Below are 21,593 nucleotides of genomic sequence, written 5' to 3' on the forward strand. Positions count from 1 at the left end.
TAACCTTAAATTCACTATAGACAAACTTGGGTATGGGTTACGCCAAATAAAAATGTGATTAACATTTTTTTTTCTTTTATAACAAAAAATAATTCTTCACATTTTCAAACAGTACATTTATATTTTCCAACGGGACTATACATTTGGGTGAGGTTTTTTTTCTCGCCTGAGTAGCCTCGTTTCACTGCCCAAAATAAAATTAAACCATCTAGTGTTCAGCGAAATAACAACACAATGTCAAATGCAGGTAGCCTAGTCAAATAATTAACATCCAATCACATAAACTGTTTCTCTCTCGTGGGAAACCTTCACTCTTGCGCAGACATTTAGAAACGAACCATGACAATTTGGAAAATAAGCCACAGGAGCATTTTGAGTGAGAATAAAGACGACTTTTGAGTAGTAAGACACGTATAAAAGCAACAGATACCATTAATAAGAAGGGGCTAGAAGCATCTTATATGGTGAGCTACTGAGTGGCTAGGACATGCAAGCCCCATACTCTTGTGGAGGACTTAATTCTTCCTGCTGCCGCAGATATGGCTGGGACAAGGCCGAAAAAAACTATACAGACAATGCCTTCATCAAACAACACTGTTTCACGACGCATCAGTGACATGGCAGGAGATGTTTTGAAACAATTACTGCTTCGCATACAAGCCAGTGAATTCTATGCGTTACAGCTGGATGAGTCAACAGACGTGGCGGGCCTGGCACAGCTCCTGGTATAGGTCTGTTACGTTTATGGGGGGTCAATTAAGGAAGACATCCTCTTCTGCAAACCACTGGAAACCAGGACATGAGAGGGTATTTTTTAAAGTACTGGACAGCTTTGTGACATCAAATGGACTTTGGTGGTCAAGATGTGTTGGTATCTGTACTGATGGTGCAAAAGCCATGACAGGGAGACATAGTGGAGTGGTAACGCGCGTGCAAGCAGTTGCCCCCGACGCCACTTGGGTACACTGCAGCATCCACCGAGAGGCTCTTGCTGCCAAGAGAATGCCTGACAGCTTGAAAGATGTTTTGGACACTACAGTGAAAATGGTTAACTTTGTTAAAGCAAGGCCCCTGAACACTCAAGTATTTTCTGCGTTATGCATTGATAAGGGCAGCGACCATGTAACGCTTTTACAACATACGCTGGTTATCAAGGGGAAAAGTATTGACATGTTTTTTTGAATTGAGAGACAAGCTTAAAGCTTTCTTTACTGACCCTGATTTTCACTTGTCTGACCGCTTGCATGATGATGACGTTTCTCACATGACTGGCCTATCTGGGTTTTTTTTCTCTCCTGAATGATCTGAATCTAGGATTACAGGGACCCACTGCAACTATATTCAATGTGAGGGACAAAATTGAGGCTATGGTTAAGAAGTTGGAGCTCTTTTCTGTCTGCAATAACAAGGACAACACACAGGTCTTTCCATCAATGTATGTTTTTTTTGTGCACATTGCAGAGTTATGTGCATCCTTTCAAGCATACCCTTCTCATTAACCTGTGGTGAGTTATTCACAATTTTTGATGAACAAATAAGGTATTATATGTAAGATGGCTAAATAAAGAGCAAAATTATTGATAATTATTATTTGTGCCCTGGTCCTATAAGAGCTCTTTGTCACTTCCCACAAGCCGTGTTGTGACAAACTCGCACTCATTCTTATGTTTAATAAATGTATGGTATAGTGTGTGTGTGGCAGGCTTACATTGATGGCAAAAAACAACATTTGAGAGTGCGCTGACCCTGGTGCTAGAGGGGGTACGCAGCTGGAGGTTGAATGTTTGAATGGGTACAGGACTATAAAAAGTTTGGGAACCACTGCAGACTATGAGTTATCTTTCAGGGGCCCATGTGGTATAGGCCTGTACAGGGATGTAACTTTAGTTTTAGAAGTGGGGGGAACATTATTATTATTTTATTTTTTTATCCAGTCAGATAACACTCCAAACAGCCTACCTGACCGCTCGGAAACGTACGCATGGTTCTAAAGCACACTTTTGTATCATATTCCAATGATAAAACTTGGGGGGGACAGAAATTCAATTTCAGAATGTGGGGGGGACATTACATTCATCTAATGAGAAATAAACTATGTCCCCCCCCCACATTCTGAAATTGAATTTCTGTCCCCCCCAAGTTTTATCACTTCTAAAACTAAAGTTACATCCCTGTATAGGCCTATACCACAAGGTCCCCTGAAAGATAACTCATAGTCTGCAGTGGTTCCCAAACGTTATGCCATCTGTCAATAGATCTGAACCTTTATGGCACAGCTCATGCAGTACATGGTCATTGGATCTGGATTAAGCCTCATTTGGGTTGTTCACTCTCAATCACTACATTGGTGATAGAAGTGGGGTAATCGCTAAGACTTCCCTGTTTACATTAAGTTGTGTATGTGGAACACTTTATGAGAGAGGAGGAATAGTGTTACCTCCCTTGGACAGAGGTCTGACCTATGGCACAGGTAGTATCTGCAGGGGCACTGGGTCGTGTACTGTACTTTATTTTCCCAATCAATGCAAGTGATTTGGTTTATTTCTCATTAGATGAATGTAAATATTCACTTTATAAAAATGAATCATTTTTAAAAGATCTGATATAACAAAGAGTTTTATTTAACCAGGCAAGTCAGTTAAGAACAAATTCTTATTTACAATGGCGACAGGTTTGGACCAATTGTGCACTGCCCTATGGGACTCCCAATCACAGCCAGATGTGATGCAGCCTGGATTCGAACCAGTGACACCTCCTGTCCTAGACCACTGCGCCACTTGGGAGGTCATTAACATCTTTGTTGTTATATCTCAAATGGATCTTTCAAAATGATTCATAATTCTAAAGTGAATATTTACATTAATCTAATGAGAAATGAACCAATTATTGGGCTTGCACATCATTGCAAGCCCAATAGAACAGCAGAGTATTTAGCCTACTATGAACGTTTTTACAATACTGTCTGATGTTCCTCTGCCCAGTTTTAAAAACAATAACAAATACCCCTGGGGCGACCAGTGGCGCTCTTTCATGTAGATCTCCGCTTTAAATATTTAAAACTATTAATGGGCCATTTCCACAGTAAAGTTCCACCTTAAAAAGTGTCATTTAAATTGGTCCCCCACCTCCAGCAACAGGAGGTGTGTCTGCTCTGTTTAGCGGCGTCATGCCACCAGTGATGTATTTAAACCCTTGATTGCAGACGCTATGTATTGGCCATTGAGAGTCTCGGAAGCCGCCGGTCGGCCATATTGGCACTCTCCATTGGGAGCAGTCATAGGAATTCATGGAATTCTACCGTATTTCAATTAAATGTTTCAATGACAAAATCACATGTATTTATTGATTGGTTTTTTTTGTAGTGGGGAGTGTAACAGTACTCTGAAAAAAAAACATGTATTTGTATGTTTAGCTCACATAATATATTTAAAAGTATGCATTAAGGTGTCTGTAATATAATAAACGTGTCAAAAACGAAACTTGACGTTAATAAATGCATTTCTATAGCTTCCAACATCTTTTTGAGAACGCAGGAGGAGAACCAAGATGGCTGCGCGGTGGAATCAGTATTCCAATGTTTTTATACATCATTGCATGCATGCCACACAGTTGAGTCCGAAGAATGAAGGAATTGGCAGATGGTGTGCAGATTTTTTTACACGAGACTGAAAAGTTTTGTTTTGCTTATTCATTCATGCAAATGTGACCTGACCGTCTGCAGAAAAGTTCCCTTTGGGTAAGTCTATTTTATTGTCTTGGGAAATTATGTAAAACGTTTAAAGAGCGATTGCCTAGTCATTGTTTTTACTCTGTCACGTTTTACTCTGTCAATCTATTCCATCAGTGAGTGACTCATTCCACCACGCGTATAGCCTAGTAGTCTCATGAGTGTGAGATAAAAAACGAATAACCTGACGAATCCCGTTTGTACAGTAGACCAGTCTATTGGACGTCACTGCTACTGCTCCACGAAGTCGCATGTCCGGCGAGCACGAGACAGGTGACCATTTATTTGAACAGACAGTTGATAATACAAATAGACTGCAACATTCTATTTTAGCCGTGATAGAAGAATACACTGTAGTCTATTCTTTGAAGTTGATTTCGTTTCAACCAGATGTGTAGTCTACAGTCAGGGGAGTCTTTCGAGTTTCCTATCCAATTCACTCAGGGTATTATTATACAGCATTACATAGTGTTCATCGAGGGAAAAACATGTTTTTAAGCAATCTGTCTGATGACAAACTGAGCTGCAGATTTTTCCCAAGTAAAGCACCTTGTTTTGTGAAGCACAATAACTATTTTGTTGGGGCAGTTGCTCTGGTCCAAAATGAGTGTGCTGCTTGAGCGAAGTATTATTTGAAGGCACAAAAACAGGAGAAAATTGCAAAAAAAAGAGGAACAACATGTTTAATTGAGACGTGATTACTCCTTTGTATAAGTTATTTTGGTATTTCCATGAGACCCATTGTATAAACAAAGCAGTTAGGGTGGGAATTGCCTCTTGTTCACCTATAGTCCTTCTGAGAGGCTTAGCTCAGACTGAAATAATCTGTTTTGTAATGAATTATTTTTCCTTGTAACTAGATTAAGATTTCCTCGAATGTATAAATAGGGTGCCTCTAAGACCTTGGCATAATGAACTAATATAATCATTTATTCAAAGAGCTTGAATAACTACAATATTCTTTATCGTTTGTATTCTAAAACCAACCTAGCAGCAGCACCTTTTTAAGGGGTGAAACGGTGTACAATAAATTAACACTTATAACACTATAAACACTATAAATTGTTATAACACCATGCATGACACACTAGATTGAGACTATCCCTTTCAAGTACTGTAATAAACTTTAGCTTCTACTTTTCCCCTGTGTCCCGCTGTACAGTCCAGAGTCATGTCCTGTGAGAAGGGCGACGGAGACCCCATGGAGGATCCCCTCTTCATCCTGGAGAGTGGCGAGGTGTACAGGAACCCCACAGAGGTCAAGATGAGCCAAATCGTGATGCCCTGCCACGCCAACCACTGTGGAGAGCTCAGCGTAGGACAGCTGCTCAAGTGGATGGACTCCACAGCCTGCCTGTCTGGTGAGCTATGACCTTAACCTCATAGTATGACCTCTAAAGAAAAAGTGGTCCCTCTCAAGTCCCAACCTGGGGCTCTGGCCCAAAATAGTACACTTTTTGGAAATAAGGTGTAATTTGGGACACTGACTGCAGCCCCCCGAGACGTAGCATGAGATCAACAGCTATGGAGTCCTGTCAGCTGAGAAGGCACGTATGTACTGTACATGTGATGTTTGTGGACCTCTATGTTGTCACAGCTGAAAGACACGCTGGGTCTCCCTGTATTACTGCCTCTGTTGACGACATCCACTTTGAGCACACTATAGGGTAAGTATTTCACTTCTTGAAACATACCTTTTCAGTATATTTACAGTGACTTATAGCTTTTAGCTTAGCCACAGAAAGGAGGGGCTGGTGTTCTTCTGTTCACACTGTAACCACTGTCCAATGTTGATCATAGAAATGTATGTTTGTTTGTTTATTTTTTACGCAGAGTTGGACAGGTTGTTAACATCAAGGCAAAAGTGAACAGAGCCTTCACATCCAGCATGGAGGTTTGTGGGGACACCATCTTTGATCTTTGTATAGTAAATATTGAATCTATTGAATTGTTGTTTTGAAATCATTAATAATGTATGTCGGGGAGAGAAATGATACACAATGCTGTTCCATAATAGAGGATCCCTGTTTACAACCTGTGTTCTTTACTGTAGAATCTAGTCCCGTTTTAATTCACCAAATGGTAACCTATGCTCTGCGTTCAATGATAAAAATGTACAATTAGGGAATAGAGGGCACCATTTGGGACGCAACCTTACTAATATATGTATGTAACAATATGTCTGGCACTCTGCCTGGTGTCATGATATGATGCCATGTGGACTATCCGCAGGTGGGCATCACGGTAAACTGTGAGGACCTGTTCAGTAGCTGCCAGTGGAATGTGTGCAATGCCTTTGCCACCTTTGTGGCGCGACGCACCGAGGAGGGGAAGGTGAGGGCTGAAGAGCGAGGGGGCACCCATCTTGGTTTGACAGTGTTGGACGTATCAACCACATCAATATGTCATGCTTCAATAGGAGGACACACACACAGTGTTGGGGGGGGGTGTGTGTGTGTGTGTGTGTGTGTGTGTGTGTGTGTGTGTGTGTGTGTGTGTGTGTGTGTGTGTGTGTGTGTGTGTGTGTGTGTGTGTGTGCGCGCACGCAGGTGCAGCTGAAGCAGGTGATTCCACGGACGCAGACCGAGCAGATGGAGTACAGCATCGCTGCAGAGAGGAGGAGGATGAGACTGACTCATGCTGAGATCATCACAGACCTACTGAGCAGCAACACAGCTCAACTAGGTATTATACTGTCAACACACAGCTCAACTAGGTATTATACTGTCAACACACAGCTCAACTAGGTAGTATACTGTCAACACACAGCTCAACTAGGTATTATACTGTCAACACACAGCTCAACTAGGTAGTATACTGTCAACACACAGATCAACTAGGTATTATACTGTCAACACACAGCTCAATGAGATATTATCCTGTCAACACACAGATCAACTAGGTATTAAACTGTCAACACACAGCTCAGCTAGGTATTATACTGTCAACAGACAGCTCAACTAGGTAGTATACTGTCAACACACAGCTCAATGAGATATTATCCTGTCAACACACAGCTCAGCTAGGTATTATACTGTCAACAGACAGCTCAACTAGGTAGTATACTGTCAACAGACAGCTCAACTAGGTAGTATACTGTCAACACACAGCTCAACTAGGTAGTATACTGTCAACACACAGATCAACTAGGTATTATACTGTCAACACACAGCTCAATGAGATATTATCCTGTCAACACACAGATCAACTAGGTATTATACTGTCAACACACAGCTCAGCTAGGTATTATACTGTCAACACACAGCTCAACTAGGTAGTATACTGTCAACACACAGCTCAACAAGATATTATCCTGTCAACACACAGCTCAACTAGGTAACTGTCAACAGACAGCTCAACTAGGTATTATACTGTCAACACACAGCTCAACTAGGTATTATACTGTCAACACACAGCTCAGCTAGGTACTATACTGTCAACACAAGGCTCAACTAGGTAGTATACTGTCAACACACACCTCAGAACACAGCTCAGCACACAGCTTAGCTAGGTATTCTACTGTCAACACACAGCTCAGCACACAGCTCAGCACACAGCTCAGCTAGGTATTCTACTGTCAACACACAGCTCAGTTAGGTAGTATACTGTCAACACACAGCTCAACTAGGTATTATACTTTCAACACACAGCTCAACACACAGCTCAGCTAGGTAGTATACTGTCAACACACAGCTCAGCTAGGTAGTATACTGTCAACACACAGCTCAACACACAGCTCAACACACAGCTCAGCTAGGTATTATACTTTCAACACACAGCTCAACACACAGCTCAGCTAGGTAGTATACTGTCAACACACAGCTCAACTAGGTATTATACTTTCAACACACAGCTCAACACACAGCTCAGCTAGGTAGTATACTGTCAACACACAGCTCAGCTAGGTATTATACTGTCAACACACAGCTCAGCTAGGTAGTGTACTGTCAACACACAGCTCAGCTAGGTAGTGTACTGTCAACACACAGCTCAGCTAGGTAGTATACTGTCAACACAGCTCAACTAGGTATTATACTGTCAACACACAGCTCAACACACAGCTCAGCTAGGTATTATACTGTCAACACACGGCTCAACCAGGTATTATACTGTCAACACACAGCTCAGCTAGGTAGTGTACTGTCAACACACAGCTCAGCTAGGTAGTATACTGTCAACACACAGCTCAACTAGGTATTATACTGTCAACACACAGCTCAACACACAGCTCAGCTAGGTATTATACTGTCAACACACAGCTCAACTAGATATTATACTGTCAACACACAGCTCAGCACACAGCTCAACACACAGCTCAGCTAGGTATTATACTGTCAACACACAGCTCAGCTAGGTAGTATACTGTCAACACACAGCTCAGCTAGGTAGTATACTGTCAACACACAGCTCAGCTAGGTAGTATACTGTCAACACACAGCTCAGCTAGGTATTGTACTGTCAACACACAGCTCAACTAGGTATTATACTGTCAACACACAGCTCAACTAGGTATTATACTGTCGACGCACAGCTCAACTAGGTATTATACTGTCAACGCACAGCTCAACTAGGTATTATACTGTCAACGCACAGCTCAACTAGGTTTTATACTGTCAACACACTGAAACACATCTCAACTAGGTAACTGTCAACACACAGCTCAGCACACAGCTCAACTAGGTATTATACTGTCAACGCACAGCTCAACTAGGTATTATACTGTCAACGCACAGCTCAACTAGGTATTATACTGTCAACACACAGCTCAACTAGATATTATACTGTTAACGCACAGCTCAACTAGGTATTATACTGTCAACACACAGCTCAACTAGGTATTATACTGTCAACACACAGCTCAACTAGGTATTATGCTGTCGACGCACAGCTCAACTAGGTATTATACTGTCGACGCACAGCTCAACTAGGTATTATACTGTCAACGCACAGCTCAACTAGGTATTATACTGTCAACGCACAGCTCAACTAGGTTTTATACTGTCAACACACTGAAACACATCTCAACTAGGTAACTGTCAACACACAGCTCAGCACACAGCTCAACTAGGTATTATACTGTCAACGCACAGCTCAACTAGGTATTATACTGTCAACGCACAGCTCAACTAGGTATTATACTGTCAACACACAGCTCAACTAGATATTATACTGTCAACGCACAGCTCAACTAGGTATTATACTGTCAACACACAGCTCAACTAGGTATTGTACTGTCAACACACAGCTCAACTAGGTATTATACTGTCGACGCACAGCTCAACTAGGTATTATACTGTCGACGCACAGCTCAACTAGGTATTATACTGTCAACAGACAGCTCAACTAGGTATTATACTGTCAACACACAGCTCAACTAGGTATTATACTGTCAACACACAGCTCAGCTAGGTACTATACTGTCAACACAAGGCTCAACTAGGTATTATATTGTCAACACACACCTCAGAACACAGCTCAGCACACAGCTTAGCTAGGTATTCTACTGTCAACACACAGCTCAGCACACAGCTCAGCACACAGCTCAGCTAGGTATTCTACTGTCAACACACAGCTCAGCTAGGTAGTATACTGTCAACACACAGCTCAACTAGGTATTATACTGTCAACACACAGCTCAACTAGGTATTGTACTGTCAACACACAGCTCAGCTAGGTAGTATACTGTCAACACACAGCTCAACTAGGTATTATACTGTCAACACACAGCTCAACACACAGCTCAGCTAGGTATTATACTGTCAACACACGGCTCAACCAGGAATTATACTGTCAACACACAGCTCAGCACACAGCTCAGCTAGGTATTATACTGTCAACACACAGCTCAACTAGATATTATACTGTCAACACACAGCTCAGCACACAGCTCAACGCACAGCTCAGCTAGGTATTATACTGTCAACACACAGCTCAGCTAGGTAGTATACTGTCAACACACAGCTCAGCTAGGTATTGTACTGTCAACACACAGCTCAACTAGGTATTATACTGTCAACACACAGCTCAACTAGGTATTATACTGTCGACGCACAGCTCAACTAGGTATTATACTGTCAACGCACAGCTCAACTAGGTATTATACTGTCAACGCACAGCTCAACTAGGTATTATACTGTCAACACACAGCTCGACTAGATATTATACTGTCAACGCACAGCTCAACTAGGTATTATACTTTCAACGCACAGCTCAACTAGGTATTATACTGTCAACACACAGCTCAGCTAGGTAGTATACTGTCAACACACAGCTCAGCACACAGCTCAGCTAGGCAGTATACTGTCAACACACAGCTCAACTAGGGATTCTACTGTCAACACACAGCCCAACCAGGTAGTATACTGTCAGCACACAGCTCAGCACACAGCTCAGCTAGGTATTAAACTGTCAACACACAGCTCAGCTAGGTATTATACTGTCAAAACAACAGCTCAACACACAGCTCAGCTAGGTATTATACTGTCAACACACAGCTCAGCTAGGTATTCTACTGTCAACACACAGCTCAGCTAGGTAGTATACTGTCAAAACACAGCTCAACTAGGTATTATACTATCGAACATACAGCTCAGCTAGGTATTCTACTGTCAACACACAGCTCAACCAGGTAGTATACTGTCAGCACACAGCGCAGCTAGGTATTAAACTGTCAACACACAGCTCAGCTAGGTATTAAACTGTCAAAACAACAGCTCAGCTAGGTATTATACTGTCAACATACAGCTCAACTGGGTATTATACTGTCAACACACAGCTCAGCTAGGTATTATACTGTCAACACACAGTTCAGCTAGGTATTATACTGTCAACACACAGCTCAGCTAGGTAGTATACTGTCAACACACAGCTCAACACACAGCTCAGCTAGGTATTTCACTGTCAACACACAGCTCAGCTAGGTAGTATACTGTCAACACACAGCTCAGCTAGGTAGTATACTGTCAACACACAGCTCAGCTAGGTAGGACACTGTCAACACACAGCTCAACTAGGTATTATACTGTCAACACACCGCTCAGCTAGGTAGTATACTGTCAACGCACAGCTCAACACACAGCTCAACACACAGCTCAACACACAGCTCAACTAGGTAGTATACTGTCAACGCACAGCTCAACTAGGTAGTATACTGTCAACACACAGTTCAGCTAGGTATTATACTGTCAACGCACAGCTCAACTAGGTAGTATACTGTCAACACACAGTTCAGCTAGGTATTATACTGTCAACACACAGCTCAGCTAGGTATTATACTGTCAACACACAGCTCAACTAGGTAGTATACTGTCAACACACAGCTCAACACACAGCTCAACACACAGCTCAACACACAGCTCAACTAGGTAGTATACTGTCAACGCACAGCTCAACTAGGTAGTATACTGTCAACACACAGCTCAACACACAGCTCAGCTAGGTAGTATACTGTCAACGCACAGCTCAACTAGGTAGTATACTGTCAACGCACAGCTCAACTAGGTAGTATACTGTCAACACACAGCTCAACTAGGTATTATACTGTCAACACACAGCTCAACACACAGCTCAGCTAGGTATTTCACTGTCAACACACAGCTCAGCTAGGTAGTATACTGTCAACACACAGCTCAGCTAGGTAGTATACTGTCAACACACAGCTCAACTAGGTAGTATACTGTCAACACACAGCTCAACACACAGCTCAACTAGGTAGTATACTGTCAAGACTTTGGAACTATGGCATTGAGTCTTTCCTGACCATGTGACCTGACCAGGGAATCCTCTAGTTACAGCTTATGATGCCTCTTTATTAAGGCCCTAGCTATAGTTTATATGGCAGGGGTGGCAGACTCTTTCCATAGAGGGCCGAGTGTCTGCAGGTTTTAGTTTTTTCCTTTAAATTAAGATCTAGACAACCAGGTATGGGGAGTTCCTTACTATTTAGTGACCTTAATTTATCAATCAAGTACAAGGGTGAAGCGAAAACCAGCAGACACTCCGCCCTCCGTGGAATGAGTTGAACACGTGGTATAAGGACCCTACAAGGCCCTAGTTACAGTTTATAAGGACCATAGAAATAGAATGAATAGAACGGCCTTTGAAGCTCTAACCCTGACTATTGACTGGTAAACTCGTGGGTGCACTCGCAATGGTTGCCTGGTATTGTGATGCAATAATTTCCATGGTATTTTGGAATATTCTATCAACTGATGGTGGATTGCCATAAGTAATGTAAATGTTCATTAAAATGATGCTAACAGCCTCCCGGGTGGCGCAGTGGTCTAGAGCACTGCATCGCAGTGCTAGCTGCGCCACCAGAGTCTCTGGGTTCGCGCCCAGGCTCTGTCGCAGCCGGCCGCGACCGGGAGGTCCGTGGGGCGACGCACAATTGGCTTAGCGTCGTCCGGGTTAGGGAGGGTTTGGCCGGTAGGGATATCCTTGTCTCATCGCGCTCCAGCGACTCCAGTGGCGGGCCGGGCGCAGTGCGCGCTAACCGAGGGGGGGCGGGTGCACGGTGTTTCCTCCGACACATTGGTGCGGCTGGCTTCCGGGTTGGAGGCGCGCTGTGTTAAGAAGCAGTGCGGCTTGGTTGGGTTGTGCTTCGGAGGACGCATGGCTTTCGACCTTCGTCTCTCCCGAGCCCGTACGGGAGTTGTAGCGATGAGACAAGATAGCAATTACTAGCGATTGGATACCACGAAAATTGGGGAGAAAAGGGGATAAAATTAAAAAATATATATATATATGTAAATTATGCTAACTGATGTGGCTCATGCAATGGAGTGTATCTTTTGTAATGTCAGTTGAGTTGACTCAACAAATCAAAGCACAGATTGGAGGGTACACTTCCTGGTTTTACTTCCTGGCATGGGTACACTCCCATTGGATGCCAGTCCACCTATTATGCCATCATTGACTTGAATGGAGACACCCTTTTTATTCATTCTGTTTCTATGATAAGGCTTCCTTTAAGGCCCTAGTTGGAGCTTATAAGGCCCACATACAGTGCATTCAGGAAGTATTCAGACCCCTTCCCTTTTTCCACATTTTGTTACGTTACAGCCTTATTCTAAAATGGATGACATTCATTTTGTTCCTCATCAATCTACACACAATACCCAAAATGACAAAGCGAAAATGTTTTTTAGACATTTTTGCAAATCTATTCAAAATAGAAATACCTTATTTAGGTAAGTATTCAAACCCTTTGCTATGACAATCAAAATTGAGTTCACGTGCATCCTGTTTCCATTGATCATCCTTGATGTTTATACAACTTAATTGGAGTCCACCTGTGGTAAATTTATTTGATTGGACATGATTTAGAAAAGCACACACCAGTCTATATAAGGTCCCACAGTTGACAGTGCATGTCGGAGTAAAAACCAAGCCATGAGGTTGAAGGAATTGTCCGTAGAGCTCCGAGACAGGATTGTGTCGAGGCACAGATCTGGGGAAGGGTACCAAAACATTTCTGCAGCATTGAAGGTCCCCAAGAACACAGTAGCCTCCATCGTTCTTAAATGGAAGAAGTTTGGAACCACTAAGACTCTTCCTAGAACTGGCTGCCCGGCCAAACTGAGCAATCGGGGGAGAATTGGCCTTGGTCAGAGAGGTGACCAAGAACCCAATGGTCACTTTGACAGAGTTTACTATATGGAGATGGGAGAACCTTCCAGAAGGACAACCATCTCTGCATGACTCCACCAATCAGGTCTTTATGGTAGAGTTGCCAGACGGAAGCCACTCTTCAGTAAAAGGCACATGACAGCTCGCTTGGAGTTTGCCAAAAGGCACCTAAAGATTGAACTCTTTGGCCTGAATGCCAAGCATCACGTCTGGAATAAACCTGGCACCATCCCTATGGTGAAGCATGGTGGTGGCAGCATCATGCTGTGGGGATGTTTTTCAGCGGCAGAGACTGGGAGACTAGTCAGGATCGAGGGGGAAAATGAACAGAGAAAAGTACAGAGACCCTTGATGAAAACCTGCTCCAGAGCACTCAGGACCTCCGACTGGGGCGAAGGTTCACCTTCTAACAGGACAACGACCCTAAGCACACAGCCAAGACAACACAGGAGTGGCTTCGGGACAAGTCTCTGAATGACCTTGAGTGGCCCAGCCAGAGCCCTGACTTGAACCTGATCGAACATCTCTGGAGAGACCTGAAAATAGCTGTGCAGCGATGCTCCCCATCCAACCTGACAGAGCTTGAGAGGATCTGCAGAGAAGAATGGGCGGAACTCCCCAAATACAGGTGTGCCAAGCTTGTAGCGTTATACCCAAGATGACTAGAAGTTGTAATTGCTGCCAAATGTGTTTCAACAAAGTACTGGGTAAAGGGTCTGAATATTTATGTTAATTAATGTGGTATTTCAGTTTTTTTATATATCTTTTTTGCAACATTTTCTAATTGTTTTTGCTTTTGCTTCGTCATTATGGGGTATTGTGTGTAGATTGATGAGGGGAAAAACGATTTAATCTATATTAGAATAAGGCTGTAACATAACAAAATATGGAAAAAGTCAAGGGGTCTAAATATTTTCCGACAGCACTGTAAGTCCTCAGAGCGGCAGGGGGTTAAGCGTGTTGGGCCAGTAACCGAAAAGTTGACGTAAATGTAGTTATAGCTTATAAGGTCCTAGTTATAGCTGATAAGGCACTATTTATGACCTTTACTTGTCACAGGATACCGCAGATGTCCAAGTCCCACTTATCTCTAATATGAAATGATATCAGTGGCAGTCACACCCGTGCCCAGCCTGGTGAACAGCAGCATTACAGTCTAGTGTGTGTCTGTGTGCGTGCCAACAGGAGAGTGTCAGGAATACCAGGGTGCGGTGTCAGCAGAGCGAACACGGGTGGAGAGTGTGGAGTTGGTGCTGCCTCCCCATGCCAACCACCAGGTCAGCACCTTCGGGGGTCAGATTATGGCCTGGATGGAGAACGTGGCCACCATCGCAGCATGGTGAGTGTCTGGTCTGTAGCCTGTCCTTCTCATAGAGATGAGGTTTCTTACTGTGACAGAATATGGAGATAGTTAGTATATATTAAAGGCCCCATGCAGATGTAATTTCTGGGTAACAAGTACCTTACTGTGATTGTTTTTCAATTAAAATTGTCAAAAATAAACAAAAATATCAATATCTCAAGCAAGAATTTTGCTAGGACTGTCTGAGTGGGGAGGGGAAAAGTAAAAACTAGCTGTTATGGGCAGAGAGGGTTGGACCTCTCTTTCTTATTTGTCTATTAACTAGTTAACTGCCTGCTGATGTCACCAGGCAGACCAAAAGCTCTTACTCTAAAAGGGCATTATCATCATTTGAACGGTATTATTCCAACCTCATAGTGTGGAAATATATATAACACAGAAAAATCACATTTTGACTGCACTGGTCTTTTAATATACACTGAACAAAAATATAAACACAACATGTAAAGTGTTGGTCCCATGTTTCATGAGCTGAAATAAAAGATCCCAGAAATGTTCCATAAGCACAAAAAGCTTATTTCTTTTACATTTTGCGCACAAATATTTGTTTACATCCCAGTTAATGAGCATTACTCCTTTGCCAAAATAATCCATCCACCTGACAGGTGTGGCATATCAAGAAGCTAATTAAACAGCATGATCATTACACAGGTGCACCTTGTGCTTGGGACAATAAAACACTTTAAAATGTGCAGTTTTATCACACAACACAATGTCACTGATGTCTCAAGTTTTGGGGGAGCGTTGCTGAGGAATATTTCTGTCTGTAACAAAGCTCTTTGTGTGAAAAACTCATTCTGATTGGCTCCCACCCATGGCTGCACCCCTGCCCAGTCATATGAAATCCATAGGTTTCAATTGACTGATTTCCTTATATGTAACTCAGTAAAATCTTTGAAATCGTTCCATGATGCATTTTATATTTTTGTTCAGTGTATTTAGTAGAATGAGTAGATGATCTAAACCAGGTTGACTTTTTCTTCTGGAGAATAAATGTGATAATGCTCTTAGTCTAATATGCTCTCTTTCCTTCATTCCCTCTCTCGCTCATCTCACTCTTACTCTCTAGTCGTCTGTGTAATGCTCACCCCACTCTGAGGACCATAGACATGTTCCACTTCCGGGGCCCGTCTCACATCGGTGACCGGCTGGTGCTAAAGGCCATTGTTAACAATGCCTTCAAACACAGGTGAAACACAAGTCTTATTCATTAGGCACCAAACTGAAGAAAATGAGAACCACAGTCCAATAACAACCGCCTGGTTTCGTTTCTGTTGAAAAACGTCGATTTTTTGTTGTTGCTGCGGTGAGCCCTAATGAACTGAATGAACTCAATTTCAGCTTTGAGGGATATTTACTGGCAACATACAATGAATGGGAAACTGGTATGGCAACCTTTTATGTTTGTATGATATTAGTCTATGTAACCTATTTGTGCTTGTGTGTGGGTGTTCCAGTATGGAGGTGGGTGTATGTGCAGAGGCCTACCAGGGTGCGGGTGCATTGCGGCACATCAACAGCGCCTTCATGACCTTTGAGGTGCTGGACAAGGACAGGAAGCCACGTACATTACCCCGGATACGACCCGAACCTGTGGTGAGTTCTGCAGATGACCTCAGAAGAACAGGCTGTTGGACCTGTGGAGTGTGTGTGAGAGCTAGAGAGTGTGTGTGTGTGTTTATGGGGGTCAATGTATATTGAGAAATGCCATATGGTTGTTGAATTTGTAATGTTAAGAGATACATGCCTTTGCTCATCCAATGTTGGTGCAGAACTGTGAAGGCCCATTTCACTTGTTTATTTAATTGTCAGGATGGGAAGAGGCGCTATCAGGAGGCTATTGCTAGGAAGAAGATCCGTCTGGATAGGTGAGGAGATGAAAATCATCACAGTACTATTCCCCATTTCTATCAGTTAGTGCAGGGGGTGTCAAACTCATTTTTCCCCTCCAGTAGATGAGCCCCCCCGCAAAAAATGTATTATATACAGTATATCATTTTTTTGCTAAGACATCATGCCAGGCCACATTAAATCAGGCTGATTGAGTGATACCCCTGAATTAGTGTGTAAACCAAACCATTGAGTCAACACATTTTCATCTGTTTTGACATCACTATACACTGTCTGTTTACAGAAAGTACATAATCTCCTGCAAGCAAACGGAGGTTCCTCTGTCTGTGCCCTGGGACATCAGCAACCAGGTAACACACAAACGGACCACAACCTACTACTACTACTCCTAGATGAAATGTGTTTTGGGGTTTGGTAACAGATTTAACTCTCTACTGCCTCCCTGTGTACTGGCCTGTGCTTGTTTTGAAACAACAATCATTCTTCTGATTCTGAATCCAAACCTTATTTTCCCCAGATGTATCTCAGCTACAACAATGTGTCTGCACTGAAAATAATGGCTGCTCGAAGCAACTGGATGTTAAGCTCTGAGAAAAATAAGGTTAGTATTGTAAGTAGAAAAGTGTAAGAATATGATTGAACACCATTGATATTATTCATTAGAATGATGTTGAAGGATTGCATGTGCCCCCTCTCCTCCTCCCCACTGTCTAATCAAATCATTACTTTCTAATGCACAGTCATAGTTGCACCCCCCCGAATTCGGCCCACACGTTGATTTGATTAAGTTGGGACTGGGAGGAAGGAATGTGCAACAAGTCAACCGTCTTTCTTAAAGGAGCTAGCTACATATAACATTCCACTAAATAGCACTAAATGTCAATAATATATGTCTGTGGTAGTAAAGGAATAGGCTCTGCTTTAACCTGTAAAGATTCTATATTCATGATATATTCCTTCCTGATCTGTTCCAAGGTCAGCCTGTACACGCTGGAGGAGAACCAGATACTGTGTTTTAAGGTGGAGACTCATGTCACTGTCCCTGCTGAACAGGCATTCCATCTGCTCTCAGACCTGCGCAGGAGACATGAGTGGGACAGGCATTACCAGTGGGTAACACATTCACAACTGATGTAGTCACAACAGTCACAGCTAGTCAGAACACAGCCACAAGTGGTCACAACCATTCACAAAGTAGTTACTATAATCCTTTTGATATCCATGGATTGAAATCTACATTTGGATTGAAACCTCCATTTCACAGTGTGCCTTTTCCCTTTCGTCCTATGTAGAAAATGTGATGTGATCATCCAGGCAGATGAGGATGACACTATCTACCGCGTGGCCACTCCGTGTGTCAGTAAGGGGGGGAAGGGCCAGGACTTCATCCTCCTGGCCTCTAGGAGGAAGCCCTGTGACTCCAGGTAACACTGCCTGTCTGTCATCCATCAGCATCCTGACTTCATCAATATGCTTTATGTTTTGCTTGGTCATTGTTCCCCAATGACTCAACAATCCTTCCTACTTTCCAATGGCACTACATTATTTTTATGTTCTCACTTCACCATAACTTACCCGGGTCTGGTTGTGTCCCACAGTACTGTATCTATCAACCTGCCCAATTCCACATCTTTATCACGCTCTAATGGTGCGATCCACCTCTTCTGTCCACCTCAGGGACCCGTACCTGATTGCCCTGCGCTCTGTCACCCTGCCGACCCACCCTGCCACTGAGGACTACACCCGGGGGGAGGTGCTCTGTGCCGGCTTCAGTATCTGGGAGGAGTCCAACGCTGTCACCAAGGTGGGCCAATGGGGCTCTTCGCTAGCTAAGCGAAAAGCTTGCCTGGTCCCAGATCTGTTTGTGCTGTAAAGCCGACTTCTATGGTCATTGTCATGTCAAACATGACAGCAACCGTAGTTGGTAAGACAGTAGAAACAGATCTGGGACCAGTTAGCTCAGTGATTTTCTTCATCCCACAGTGTATACACCTTATCCTGTAAGTTGAGTGTGGAAAGAAGTGCAAGCTTTCTACCCACCCTCTTCGGGAGGACAAAAATAAATTGAGTTTTTACATCTTTTTCTTTTGTTGTTACATACACATTTTACATACATGGTACTTTTTATATTTTTCTACAGTAGTTACATAGCAAGAATAAAGACATTTGATATTTTGATATACATTACATCTAGATAGATGATAAACTCAGCAAATAAAGAAACATCCCTTTTTCAGCACCCTGTCTTTCAAAGATAATTCGTAAAAATCCGAATAACTTCACATATCTTCATTGTAAAGGGTTTAAACACTGTTTCCCATGCTTGTTCAATGAACCATAAACAATTCATGAACATGCGCCTGTGGAACGGTCGTTAAGACACTAACAGCTTACAGACGGTAGGCAATTAAGGCCACAGTTATGAAAGCTTAGGACACTCAAGAGGCCTTTCTACTGACTCTGAAAAACACCAAAAGAAAGATGCCTAGGGTCCCTGCTCATCTGTGTGAACGTGCCTTAGGCATGCTGCAAGGAGGCATGAGGACTGCAGATGTGGCCAGGGCAATAAATGGCAATGTCCGTACTGTGAGACGCATAAGACAGCGCTACAGGGAGACAGGATGGACAGCTGATCGTCCTCGCAGTGGCAGACCACGTGTAACAACATCTGCACAGTATCGGTACATCCAAACATCACACCTGCGGGACAGGTACAGGATGGCAACAACAATTGCCCAAGTTACACCAGAAACGCACAATCCCTCCATCAGTGCTCAGACTGTCCGCAATAGGCTGAGAGAGGCTGGATTGAGGGCTTGTAGGCCTGTTGTAAGGCAGGTCCTCACCGGCAACAACGTTGCCTATAGGCACCAACCCACCGTCGCTGGACCAGACAGGACTGGCAAAAAGTGGTCTTCTCTGACGAGTCGCGGTTTTGTCTCACCATGGGTGATTGTCAGTTTCGCGTTTATCGTCGAAGGAATGAGCGTTACACTGAGGCCTGTACTCTGGAGCGGGATTGATTTGGAGGTGGATGGTCCGTCATGATCTGGGGCGGTGTGTCACAGCGTCGTCGGACAGAGCTTGTTGTCATTGCAGGCAATCTCAACACTGTGCGTTATGAGGGAGGAGGATGTCTTCCCTGTGTTACCCTTCCTACAGGCTCATCCTGACATGACCCTCCAGCATGACAATGCCACCAGCCATACTGCTCGTTCTGTGCATGATTTCCTGCAAGACAGGACTGTCAGTGTTCTGCCATGGCCAGCGAAGAGCCCAGATCGCAATCCCATTGAGCATGTCTGGGACATGTTGGATCGGAGGGTGAGGGCTAGGGCCATTCCCCCCCCAACATTTCTGGGAACTTGCAGGTGCCTTGGTGGAAGAGTGGGGTAACATCTCACAGCAAGAACTGGCAAATCTGGTGCAGTCCATGAGGAGATGCACTGCAGTACCTAATGCAGCTGGTGGCCACACCAGATACTGACTGTTACTTTTGATTTTGACCCCCCCCCCCTTTGTTCAGGGAGACATTATTCAATTTCTGTTAGTCACGTCTGTGGAACTTGTTCAGTTTATGTCTGTTGTTGAATCTTGTTATGTTCATAAAAATATTTACACGTTACGTTTGCTGAAAATAAACGCAGTTGACAGAGAGGACGTTTCTTTTTTTGCTGAGTTTAGTACTTCTACATTATACATCATGTTTTCAGTCAAATATTATAGAACATGTGCTTTTTTTTTTTTTTTTTTGGACCACATTGTCTCTGTGTTTTACCTCAGATCTCCTACTACAACCAAGCCACGCCAGGAGTCCTCCCTTACATCTCCAACGACATTGCAGGCCTTTCCTCAAGCTTCTACGGCACCTTCCACTCCTGCAACAAGTACCTGGAGGAGAACAGAGACAGCCTGGCCGTCCTGCCCCCCTCTGACCTGTGACCGAATGGTTTCATCATGCTGGCCCAGCACCTCCTACCCTATCCACCCCTCTCCTCCTTAGGAGATCTAGGAGATAGTTCTGGGATACCCCCCTCTCGACTTCAACTGCCAAGGAAATCAGGACTTATGCATTTCTAAAATGTGGGATTTTCAAATGTGGGATTAGTCAAAGGACTTTTTGTTGTTACTACTGTTACTGTCTTTGATGTGATATTCCAGTGTACATTTTCTACACTACAAGTTACTTACTTATTGCAGTTGTGCTCTGTATTAAATGTTAGATCTTATCTGGGCATTAAAACAGTTAGTAGCCCTATGAACATGAGAAGTATGCAAATGAGTTTGTTATGCTGCAGTTAGGCTCCCAAGTGGCGCAGCAGTCTAAGGCACTGCATCTCAGTGCAAGAGGCATCACTAGAGTCCCTGGTTTGAATCCAGGATGTTCCACATCCGGACGTGATTGGGAGTCCCATAGGGCGGCTCATAATTGGCCCAGCATCGTCCGGGTTTGGCTAGGGTAGGTCAACTTTGTAAATAAGAATTTGTTCCTAACTGACTTGTCTAGTTAAATACTCTTAGACTGCCAGAACTTAGCCTGGTCCCAGTTTGGCATGACAATGACCACGGCAATTACTTGGCTATACAGCACAAACATATCTGGGACCAGGCTATTTAGACCTAATCTTTTTAAAATGTGCAATACTACGCTCTGTATTAAATGTTAGATCTTATCTGGGCATTTAAACAGTTAGTAGCCCTATGAACATGAGACATGCAAATTGGTTTGTTATGCTGCAGTTGAGTCTGACATGCTTGTACATGTTCTGCCTTGTCTCTAGCTACTGAACTGTGGATAAAAAAAGCAGACTAGTTCATGCCTGAGCATTTAGATGCAGCTTGTTTTAAAATACTGGGAGGATATTTCCTACCTCATTGAATCATGTTTGTAATCAACCTTTCAAATCTGTAGTCAAGATGTACATTGACTGTAATTTTGATTTGAGAGACTAATCTCAAAGAGACAAACGGTTAGCTTTTAAAAAAATAAATAAACAGATGTGGACAATGGCCAAGTATTTC

At 43.2% G+C, this 21,593-nt stretch overlaps 1 protein-coding gene across 3 annotated transcripts; it reads left to right on the forward strand.

Annotated features, from left to right (window-relative positions):
• Positions 1-3,609: 3,609 nt before the first annotated feature.
• LOC120053357 (acyl-coenzyme A thioesterase 11-like) lies at positions 3,610-20,973 on the forward strand. 3 transcript variants are annotated; one of them, XM_039000479.1, is made up of 17 exons: positions 3,610-3,736; positions 3,934-4,000; positions 4,890-5,088; positions 5,325-5,394; positions 5,561-5,621; positions 5,960-6,061; positions 6,277-6,412; positions 14,543-14,696; positions 15,790-15,909; positions 16,178-16,316; positions 16,533-16,588; positions 16,855-16,921; positions 17,089-17,172; positions 17,547-17,680; positions 17,864-17,995; positions 18,249-18,375; positions 20,355-20,973. In XM_039000479.1, exons 1-17 carry the CDS (start codon positions 3,639-3,641, stop codon positions 20,511-20,513), a joined length of 1,905 nt encoding a protein of 634 aa, XP_038856407.1. In that variant the 5' UTR covers positions 3,610-3,638; the 3' UTR covers positions 20,514-20,973. The 3 variants fall into 3 exon arrangements, with proteins under 3 accessions (XP_038856407.1, XP_038856409.1, XP_038856410.1); XM_039000481.1 differs by having other exon boundaries at positions 6,283-6,412; XM_039000482.1 differs by lacking the exon at positions 3,934-4,000 and having other exon boundaries at positions 3,626-3,736.
• The last annotated feature ends 620 nt before the right edge of the window (positions 20,974-21,593 follow it).

This window comes from Salvelinus namaycush, chromosome 9, assembly GCF_016432855.1.
Source record: "Salvelinus namaycush isolate Seneca chromosome 9, SaNama_1.0, whole genome shotgun sequence".
NCBI classification, from domain to species: domain Eukaryota; kingdom Metazoa; phylum Chordata; class Actinopteri; order Salmoniformes; family Salmonidae; genus Salvelinus; species Salvelinus namaycush.

Excerpts from the sequence above, each read along its gene's own strand:
- LOC120053357 (XM_039000479.1), top strand. The coding sequence starts at position 3,639 with ATGGTGTGCAGATTTTTTTACACGAGACTGAAAAGTTTTGTTTTGCTT. Across the intron at positions 4,001-4,889 it reads GTCCGGCGAGCACGAGACAG|TCCAGAGTCATGTCCTGTGA; the intron begins GTGACCATTTAT and ends CCCGCTGTACAG. Across the intron at positions 17,173-17,546 it reads TAAGCTCTGAGAAAAATAAG|GTCAGCCTGTACACGCTGGA; the intron begins GTTAGTATTGTA and ends ATCTGTTCCAAG.